This window comes from Electrophorus electricus, chromosome 11 (genome assembly GCF_013358815.1).
Source record: "Electrophorus electricus isolate fEleEle1 chromosome 11, fEleEle1.pri, whole genome shotgun sequence".
NCBI lineage: Eukaryota > Metazoa > Chordata > Actinopteri > Gymnotiformes > Gymnotidae > Electrophorus > Electrophorus electricus.
In genome coordinates this window covers 1580670-1592404 of record NC_049545.1, presented here as the reverse complement: position 1 = coordinate 1592404, position 11735 = coordinate 1580670, and the positions used below count along the sequence as shown (strand labels likewise).

General features: G+C 39.4%; 1 protein-coding gene across 1 annotated transcript; it reads left to right on the top strand.

The window, feature by feature from the left end:
* Positions 1-5819: 5819 nt before the first annotated feature.
* Positions 5820-8641, top strand: LOC118242212 (GTPase IMAP family member 9-like). Its single transcript, XM_035531588.1, has 3 exons — positions 5820-5852; positions 6333-6948; positions 8584-8641. Exons 1-3 carry the CDS (start codon positions 5840-5842, stop codon positions 8639-8641), a joined length of 687 nt encoding a protein of 228 aa, XP_035387481.1. The 5' UTR covers positions 5820-5839.
* The last annotated feature ends 3094 nt before the right edge of the window (positions 8642-11735 follow it).

Sequence of the window (11735 nt, the reverse complement as noted above, 5' to 3'; positions counted from 1 at the left end):
AGCATAATCAGAACTTCCAGGGGTGCGCTGGGGACCACATACATTTGGATCATCACTCTGAAACTCGTGATTCACAGTACCTGCAAAAGTACTGAGAATGACTAAAGTTTTCAATAAACCCACCAGTGCTGTGTGAACCCAACAACAGCATCCTAGTTCACTGGTATCTTGGACTCTAACGTACTGTACTGGCTAGGATGTGTTCTATGAGTAAAAGATAAAGCGCTTTTGTAAGTCGCTCTGGATAAGAGCGTCTGCTAAATGCCATAAATGTAAATTAACTGAAGTCACCAGCAATAAATACAGAGCCCATTAATCATTTCACCACCTATAGCAATTTCATTTTCATCTGTGAGAAAACCTTAGCACTTCCAAATTGTTTTACGTCATTCTCTCCTCACAGTAAGACAAGGGACACGTGATCAGTATTGGACTGCACATAAGCAGGCAAAGATAGACTGCAACTTCTTTGTGTTTTGTCTTAGCAGAGCCGAGGGGATTTATAATTTCAAAAGCATCCTGGTACAGAATTAGCTTCAGGCATCATGGATCTTCAGTGAACAACTGGTTAGACTTAAAGTTTTGTCTATCACTTATGTCACCAAAATCATCTGAATCAGTTTCACAAGACTGTTGAGACACTGAATTCATCCATAATTCCGATTCTAATAAGCTACTTAATGTTTGTAACACAGGTGAGTAGTAAGCAAACCTTTGTGTCATATTTTCAGCATTTCCTAATGATAGGCTTTATGTATTTAAACATCTTTTTGAACACTTGAATATGTTGTTCTTAGTGGTCCCTGATGACAGATAGAGAATAGATCTGAATCTTTTACACAATCAAAGATTTTAGCAACAGCAACATCTGTTAGACACATTTTTTTTTAATTGAACGTAGTTTACCCAAAGTATCATTCTGTTCCAACTCTTCCACATTTTTGCATCTCTTCAACAACAGTCTGTTTCGTTGAAGCTGGAAGAAGGAGCTGCCCTTATAATTTTAGGTACAATAAACATGCATTCCTAAGAAAGGTCTCCTTGAATAAGTGAGGCAGTTGAATGCTTTCATTTGTTGTTGCAGCATTTAAGCTCTGAGAAGCATCGCCAATTGCAATGAGAGCAGAAGACTGAGAAATCCTTTCCTTGTACATGTCACTTATGCTATCAGTGGAACATTCTTGATGTTTCCTAGACATATGGCAGTAGATGATGATTTCACAGTGAAAGTATTTTACAACCAGTTACTGGACATGCCACAGGTTGCTGCTGCATTATATGTTCTTTTAAGTCAGTCTTTCACTATGTGAAATTGGAGCTCACACGGCAAAATTGTACATTTAAAATCCGTAACAATGTAAGCACATAGTGAACCTAAAAGAAACGAGCTTTAATAGGTGCATGCGCACTAACGTCCACTTGCAGTGAATGCTAACACATTTGAAAAAATAAACAAAACAACGGTTTATTTCTAGACACTTTACAATGTGGCACATAACCCTTCAAAATATCAAGCGTTTTGCTGCAATAACAGCAGTTAATAATTCTTTTAGCAAACAAACCAACAAAACTACCCGTTTTTAAGGTTTTCGCCTCCTCAATTAATACTGCAAACAGCATGAAAAAATGAAATAAAAAGCTTTAGCACAAAACTTCACTGAAAAATATATCCTCAGTCAAAAATGGAAGTGAGTATTTTTCTCAGTCCTCCAATCTCGCTGTTTGGTGTTGGTGTGGGGGATGTAGCCCGATAGGCTGGCACACCAGGAGTCACGCTGTTAGAGGGGTTCTGTCACCACCTCCTCCCACTCTCCTCTCTATGTTTGTGTGACGTCGTGCATCACACCTGTTCCTTGTTTTCCATTGTTAACATGTGCCTTTAAGGTCCTGTTTAGTTATTCTTTGTCAGTGTTTAACCCGTTTAAGCTTTGCTTACTGCTAAATGTTGCTTGCTGTTCTCAGAACCTATTGTGTGCTTGTGTTGTTTCATATTGCTCAAGTTTAATGTTTCTCTTCCTGTGTTTTGGTTTCGTTTTTGTGTGTCACGTTTAATAAAGTTTTCCTCGTCACAGCTCGTCTCTGCATCCTGCCTCACCTCCCGTCACAACTACAAGTTTAGTGTGGAGCCATTTCCGTTCGCGTTTATCTTTTGAGTGTTCTGTTTGTGAATGTGATCATTCTACTAAGGTACACTGTCTTTCAGTCCAGCCTTTTCCAGCTGTTGGTAGGATTTCACCGCTTCCACTATCTGCGGGTGGTACATACTGTGCAGGGTTTTTCCTCTCATGATGGTTCCTGCTCCTCACTTCCATCCTTCTCGCGTTTCTGCTGTCTGAAGTGACATTTAAGTGACATTTATTTTTTAATAAATCCGCATTCATTCATCTTAGAAATTGTTGTTTTCCGATCACTGACTCCCCCTCCTCCAAACCTAGTAAATACTAGTGTATTTCAAGTAGCTGCTACACATTTAATAAATTCTAATTCAACAGAAACACTTTGCCGAGATAAAACCTCTCAGTAATGATCAGAAAATACCTTTCCATTAATTTTAATCTGGCATATTAGTATGACAACCATGTCAAGATGGGCAATTATGTGTGCGATTTCAACCAGTGGAACAGTCAGTTACACCGGAACAATAATTGCAGCATTTAAAACAAACAAGCCAAATGTCCTGGGTTTTTATAATTGTTTGTATAGCAACTACACTAGCTAACTATCCTAATAATTGGAATAATGTGTTCTGTAACTAAAACCTCAGCTAGACGAGCTGACAACTTCAGCTAAATAACAATTTATGCCAGTGTACGGGTTCAAGATCTTTAGCCTCTTACTTTTATGCACATTTACTGCCTGCTTATCAGACTGTTCTGTAAAGTTCTACAGCTAAAGGCTCGTTAGTGTCAGACCTGCGCTGAAAGAGAATAATTTATTTATTTAATAATTTATTCAGTATTTTAATGAATTCATAACTAGGGAAAGTATTAAAGAGTGGTACTGTTCTATTTGTAGTGGACAAGTAAAACCAATGGCCAGAGTAAATGGGAGCGGCATAGAAACCTCAATGGCAGGAGTGCAAAGCACTACCGCCATCTGTTGATATAAATAGTAATTATATATAATCTCAACATATCCACATCCACATTTCAAAATGTGGGTTTTGTCATCCCGCTCCTCTGTGCAGCTATGACTAACATGTACAAGTAGCCTCACTAAGTTTCTAAATATTGTATTGCAGACAATTTCAAGCCTCTGAGACATGCAGGTAAGTTTACCACAATAAAACAGACAAAATACATACTTGGTAGTGCATATCTAAATGAGATTTTTATTAAACAGTGTAAGTTAAAAAAAAAAAAAAAAAAAAAAAAAAAAGAATAATTTCAAAATATATAATGGGATTACGTTTTTAAATACAACTCAATTTCAAGGTGCATCATGCATCAAAGGTTATTCTGCATTATATTCACATTCAAAAGTATTGAGAAAACAAAAAATATTTTGCATTTCAACATTTGTAGATAAACTGCAATTAATTCCTGGTCAGGAAAAGCTCACAGTGGAAAAATACATTAATTAAGATATGACGTTGTTTTATGCTTAATCATTTCAAACGTCTTAAAAAGCTAATCTTTGTGACCATACACATAACAAAAAGCTCTTATAACTTAGACCACTCAAATATTCTGTGATAAGATATGCAGTGCATTTCCAGAGAGAACTGATGATTAATTGAGTGTAGAATGGCTTTACTTTCTGTGGATAGCTCTGCAGACACATAGGCTCCTGCCATGGTCCATAGTAGTTACTTCCACGGGGCCCATTTTCTACTTGTGGAGTGTTTACCTGTTAAAGTAAAGAAGATAATGAAGTTAATTTGGTTATATTTAATGTTTAATATATTTGTTGTATCCAAATTTTCTGGTTTGAATTTAAAACGTACTATTTTGGGGTGTAGAATCTTGATGTTCTGGGTCTTTTTTATACACTTTTTTCCCATTTGTTTCATAAATGTCAGTAATTATCTTCAGCAGTTTGTCTACTTGAGTCTGGTCACTGACGTCCCTGTTCTCCAGTGCATGAAATCTGTTCCCATACATGTTCACAAGTTGTTGGAGGTCTGTATTCTCACTGATGAACGTTTCAATAGTTTTGCCACCCAGGTCATTCCTTCTAGTAAAAAGGATCATTGTGTGATTAGTGGCACTCTGCCCAAGTCCATCTCGTACAAGTTTCATGATTCTCTTGGTTGCTGGAGTGAAGCGTTCAGCGCTCATCACTATAATAATGACATGGGGTCCAGGACTGAAGGACGACAATGATGTGGAAATGGCGCTCCCTATTTCTTCCTCATTGTCATCAAAGCCAGGAGATTCTACCAGTGCCAGATTCAGTCCAGATATATAACACCTATAGATGGAGGCGTCATTCTTTTCAGGTTTTTCACATTTTCTAAGAAGAGTTTTGATACTTGAGGTCTTTCCCACCTTGGTCCTTCCAAGGAATAAAACCTGGATAGCTTTTTTGGATTCTTGTCCGGCTAATTTATCTTCCGGCATTGAAGGGCCGTGTATCTCCGCTTTTGAACTGTTCACCAAGTTTTTCATGTCTAACTCTGTTTTCTTCAGATCCTGTAGGATTTTCTCCACATCTTCAACACATCTCACATATCTGTTGTTCCAGGAATGATATCTGCCACTGCAGTGCTCTAACAATGTTTTGAACTCTTTTTTCCTTTTCTCTAGAAATTCATCAATGGTTTCCCACTCAAGGTTATCAATGTGGGAAAACAGTATTGTGGTATGCTGCAGATATGAAGAACCGAGGACTTCTCTGAGTTTATAGATTTTTCTAACTTCATCACATTCTTCAGAACCAATACGTATGACCAGAAGGAAGGAATAAGGTCCGTGAAGAGTCTGCAGATAGTGACGTATTCTCTTGGCAACTTCATCTTCAGAAAGTTCTGTGCAGTCCCAGCCTGGTGTATCCACCACTGTAACCTGCCTGCCATTGACCGTCACTGTTGCACTTTGACATTCTAGTGTAATTGACTTTGCTGATGTTGTTGCAAAAAAATGTTTGTTTCCAAGTATGGTGTTTCCAGATGAGCTCTTACCAGAGCCTGTTGCACCAATTAAAACAATCTGTACTGAATCATCAGTGAAGGTCTTCTGAGCCCCTTCAGACATTCTACAGCAGTGACACAAAATCTCAAAGAGCTGAAAAAAGATTCTGAGAAGACATTGAGAACTTCAGTCTTTATACATTTTTGTTAGTTTTACATATCTTAATATAATCAAGTATTATATTGTCTTGTTAAATCTGCACAAATCAGTTTTTCATTTGACATTCATCAAAATTGAAATATCAGCAGAGGCCTTTGTTAATAAATGAGAAATCTTACCATAATAAATTCTATATAATAAAGTTTGAGGGAAGTTGTTATACATGAATAACATGCTCGCATTATTCCCAGCATTTTGTCACAGAGCAACAGGAGTTATGCTTTCTCCTATTTTAAATATTAATGATTAAATACTTAAAACACAAAGGAAAGACATAACATAAAGGCACTCACCTGAAGTCAGCACAGGAGTAGATGGTGTGGGCAGTCTGAGACTGATCTGATACCATTTACATTTCTAAAGAGACCTGCCTCAAGTTAATGTATCCAATCAAGTTGAAGCATATCAGACAGGAGGGATCCAAGATGGGCGGATTCTAAGATGGGAGGAGTCGCTGAATTGCAGCCTAGTATATCAGAACTTGAAACAAATCTAGTTTTAAAACTCTGAAGGTATAAACTCCCAACCACCTTGTTATTGCAACAGCCATGGATTGTAATGGTGAGTTTCTGAAATTAGGATGCAAATTTAGTGTAGTCACCTTTCATAACCTATAACTGAAGAGCATCAATTTAAAGTGTCTGTTATTTATGGTCATGTCACCTGACTAAATATTAGGGTTTTGGGTTTTTTTTTGATAAAATATTAAAACTGTTACTGTCAGGTGTGGCTTAAATCTAGTAACAAGTCCTTTATTACACATAAGAATGCTGCCTAACAGTAATATTCTATTTTGTCAGCGAATGATTTGCATTGTTAACATAATTTGAAAACCTTATTAGTAAGACTGTGTTTTAAATCAAAATATGCATGCTTGTCTCTTGTGTGCACATTATCTAAGTCTCTAAATGGTGAACCTGAAAAAAGTAGAAACCAATACAGTTCTAATGTCAACAGAGTAAAACAGAGCTGAAGAATTGTCTGTATATAGTAAAATCAAAATCATGGTCACACCTCTGAGCTGAACTTTGCTTTCTACAGGTAAACTAGCGTTGCGCTTGGTCCTGCTGGGGAAGACTGGCGTGGGCAAAAGTGCCACAGGAAACACCATTCTGGGTGAGAATCTGTTCACGTCTGAGGCTAAAGCCACTTCTGTTACAGCTACTTGCACTACAAGGTCAAGACCCATTAATGGACAAAGTATTACAGTCATTGACACCCCGGGCTTGTACGACACAAATATGTCTAATGATGTTATTATAAAGGAGACAGTGAAAGGAGTCAAACTGGCAGCTCCTGGTCCCCATGCTTTTCTTCTCGTGATTGATACGAGGCGCTTCACTAAAGAGGAGAAAGACACTGTCAGTAACTTTCAAGAGTTCTTTGGCGATGGTGTGCACAAGCACATGATTGTGCTGTTCACTCGTGGAGATGATCTTGAGTTTGACAATAAGAGTATTGACACCTACATCCAAGAGGCTGGACCTGACCTCCAACAGCTGATATCTGCATGTGGGGGGAGGTATCATGTGTTCAACAACCGAAACAGAGATCAGTCCCAGGTGCAAAATTTACTGAAGAAGATTGACAAAATGCTAACTGCAAGCAATCAAAGTTATTACAACTATGAATTGTTTACACTGGCAATGGAGAACAAGCAATTGGAGGCTAAAATAAGGGAACAGCAGAGAAAAAGTGAAAGTAGATGTAATATACTGTAGTGCAAAATGTGAGGTAAAATTAATGATAATCACTTCCTGGAAGAAAATAGCAAAGAGATAAGAAATATGATTACATGATTATGTGTTAATTCCTGCGTTTATTTGACTTTGTTAGATATGTATTCTTGATTCTGTAGGCTATTCAGTGGGCAAACCAATCTCAAATCTCAGGGGATTTAGTTATTCTAACCAGGAACAATACTGAGAACATGGCATTTCAAAATAATCATGGATCCATAAATACATTTGCTTTATGAATTGTATTTAAAATGGCCTTTCAAATTTGTCAATCATTGAATAAAATCAAAGAATTTCTTGTATCACCTTTTCAAGTCTAACTCCCAAGTAATTCAGTCATTTTCTGTTCTGTGTTCTGATAAAGCAGCTCAAATATTTTAAGGTCTCAGTGTTGTTTTTACACAATTTTACTCTTTTTGTGGTTTTTTAAATTCTTTCTAATGTTGGATTATAATTGATTATAATCCTTGTGTTGTTTACTGAATTATGTTTAATTGCTCATTGCAAAGGGCCTTCTAGAGGTGTTAGAATTCAGGATGTGTAAGCCTAGCTCATCTGGAACATTTACATGATTATTTCATGATTCATATATATCATTCTTATTCATATATATCGTTCTTATTCATATATAACATTCTTTTTGAAATATATATTTTTTTACCATATATCATTTTGTCATTATTCATACATATCATTCTTATATCATTCTTTTTATCTTATTTGAGCACAAGGGGGATTGTTGGATTATTCCTTTTATAAGCTTTGTTTCTGTGTGTATTGTATTTCATTCTTCAGTACTATTTCCACTGCTGGATGACATTGACTTATTGATGCACTGTGTATTTGATGCCAGATAACAGTGAACAAACCTCTGGTTCTTCTCTCTAGAAGTAGGAGATGGCAGACCGCTTTCATTTTTGTAACATCACTTCTATCTACAATTCCCACCAAAACCGAACATTTGCCTTCCTGGTTAATTCAGTGAACTTGTTATTGATATCATTCCAAAAATCCAACACTGTCTTGCCTGAAAATATGCAGCATTCTGTCATGCTGGTTGTTCCCACTCTCTGTCAAGACACATACTTACATAAATACAGCTGAACCCATAATTCTTCATGAAACCAGAATTACCATTGCCTAGAATTCCTAAGTTGCGTTCTGATATCATGTTGTAAAAAGCACTACATAAATACAGTATACTTTACAAACAGTTACCACAGCAATTGAAGAACTCAATGGAACAAAAATATGCCAACAGTTATGTATATTTGGTACATCCTCAGTGTGGCTTATTTGAAATGGGCTACTGTAGGAAATTGTACACCTTGCCATTAGAATAAATGGAGATGTTTAACATAACTAGCAAGTGTATCATGATAATCTAATTAACTTCCTGAAGATTAACATAATTGCACTGTAAACACGCATCAAGAATTAGATTTAAATCAGGCCCTTCTTTTTTGTCACTCACATTTGTTGCCTGAGTGCCCTCATTCCTGGGTTTTCGTACCTGGACATGCGTAATAATTTGTTCTCTTTTTCTGCCGTAGTACGCCCACCCCTGATGCTATGATGTTACTGAGCGCCAACCTGTCTCGGCTGCCATGACCCCTCACACCACCACACCCAATACCCCCTACTGTAGCCCAACAGACCACCACACCCAATACCCCCTACTGTAGCCCAACAGACCACCACACCCAATACCCCCTACTGTAGCCCAACACACCACCACACCCAATACCCCCTACTGTAGCCCCTCACACCACCACACCCAATACCCCCTACTGTAGCCCAACACACCACCACACCCAATACCCCCTACTGTAGCCCAACACACCACTACACCCAATACCCCCTACTGTAGCCCAACACACCACCACACCCAATACCCCCTACTGTAGCCCAACACACCACCACACCCAATACCCCCTACTGTAGCCCAACACACCACCACACCCAATACCCCCTACTGTAGCCCCTCACACCACCACACCCAATACCCCCTACTGTAGCCCAACACACCACCACACCCAATACCCCCTACTGTAGCCCAACACACCACCACACCCAATACCCCCTACTGTAGCCCCTCACACCACCACACCCAATACCCCCTACCGTAGCCCAACACACCACCACACCCAATACCCCCTACCGTAGCCCAACACACCACCACACCCAATACCCCCTACCGTAGCCCAACAGACCACCACACCCAATACCTCCTACCGTAGCCCAACACACCATCACACCCAATACCCCCTACTGTAGCCCAACACACCACCACACCCAATACCCCCTACTGTAGCCCAACAGACCACCACACCCAATACCCCCTACTGTAGCCCAACACACCACCAAACCCAATACCCCCTACTGTAGCCCAACACACCACCACACCCAATACCCCCTACTGTAGCCCAACACACCACCACACCCAATACCCCCTACTGTAGCCCAACACACCACCACACCCAATACCCCCTACTGTAGCCCAACACACCACCACACCCAATACCCCCTACTGTAGCCCAACACACCACCACACCCAATACCCCCTACTGTAGCCCAACACACCACCACACCCAATACCCCCTACTGTAGCCCAACACACCACCACACCCAATACCCCCTACTGTAGCCCCTCACACCACCACACCCAATACCCCCTACTGTAGCCCAACACACCACCACACCCAATACCCCCTACTGTAGCCCAACACACCACCACACCCAATACCCCCTACTGTAGCCCAACACACCACCATCCCAGACGACTAGTTTCCTGTTGTCCAAGACAGATGTTCTCGTGAAAGATGAGTTTTGGACTCTCACACAGTCGAAACCAGACCAGGACCTCTAGGAAACAGGAAAAGACATTCAATGCTTATTTCTTTATATTTATTACTTCTCTCTCATCAGTGGTGACTTTATTGTCCCTGCTCGTTGTTAAATTATCATGCCCTGTGTATATATTATTTTGTTAAATAAAGCATTAAAAACAAACAATCGCAGGTCTGTTCTTAAAAGCTCTACCAGTTCAGGTAGCGCCAGCTCCATCATGCGCATCGGTCAACTCAGTGACAGTACTGTGCACAAATATAAGCTTTGTTCCCTGCTTTTCCTCCACAGTGCTGCCATGGTTTTCTAGTCTTGATACTGTGGCATTACAGAGCAAGAAAACGTTCTGAAACAGTCATGCTCAACATATTGTTTTTCATCTTAATAATCATTCCTCATAAATACCTTATTCAAATTGGTGATGTTATTGGTGTGCGCTTGGGTTTTTATATTTTTTATACATCTTACTGTGACAGAATGGTTCCAGCCCGCTAGCCTTACCCCACCCAGACTCAGGTCCCACTCACCCTGTCTCATATTCCAGTCGCCCATATAATATCCCAGTTTCCCACCTCCTACTCGGGAAGTATTGTATCCCCTATGTGCATAGTGAGCTTTTCTCTGTTCCTCCTGATTCCCTGGCTTTTGACCTCTGCTTTCTCCTCAGACTATTCCTCGTTCCTAGCCCCTTGGATTATTCACACCTACGGACATGCAGTGGGAATGCTACCACAGCACTCCTCGTTCAGACTTCCCCTTCATTGACGAGAGCTGCTCAGATCCGCCACAGACCCATTCCTATCAGTGTCAATAAACTCGTGCTATTGGCTCCTCACTTACCTGTATCTCGGAGTTCGTTATACTTCCATTATTTTTGTCTACTTTTCCCTAATTGCTTGACACAGAGGTTCTAACAGCTAAGGAAAGCATTGCCTTAAATTTGAATAGTCAAAATGTCTTTCAAATTAGTATTTCTATGGTTATTTCATGTTACCATCAAGGGTGTTTCATTCTGAGAGATATTTTGCCCTGTTGGACTGGTACCCCATTTACTACAATTATCAATAATAATAATCCCTAATATAATAATTAATAGTAATAATTCACTTAGTTTCTACACAGATTTTTAAATATACATGCCATTCTAGCCAATGTCTGATATGGTACCAACTAATATTGGAAATTTTTAAAACTGGCTGTGACAGCATGCTAGCATTTAAACCACAACTGGCTTCTGCATAGCAGGTACTTGCTCCAAGGGGTGGGGCTGGGGCAATTGCAGAACATATATTTCATAGACTGAACATTCAAGTCAGCTGCAGACACATTGAGAGTGATATCTAAACAATCTAGTAAATCTCAACCCATCAAATAAATTGGAAATGATTTTGAAAACAAAAACCTATGTTGTAAGGTCTTATTATACAATTTGATAGCCAATGGAGAACTGTATTGTTCAATGACTGCAAATCTGAAACTCCAGCTTTGAGAATGGTATCTATAGACATTTAGACATTAGGTAAACAAGAATGCATAATAATGGAGCATGTTGCTCTAGTATCAACCAAAAATGACAACTTCTTTCCCATGACAACCAGCTCAATACACAGATTTGAAAGTAAAGCAAAGTTTAAGACATGCCTTACCTATTGTCCCACCTTATCCTATTCATGATCATTTCTTGGGTTATTAACTGTGAATGAAGGCTGCTGATGTGATGTGCAGTACCCGTGTGAGATCCGGACAATTTCTCACCCAGTGATGTAACTGAGCAAAGTTGCAACATTCCGCATTATTGTTCGTCAATGTGGCCACGCCCTCCCTGTGTCTCACACCTGCTCCTCATTGTATCAATAGT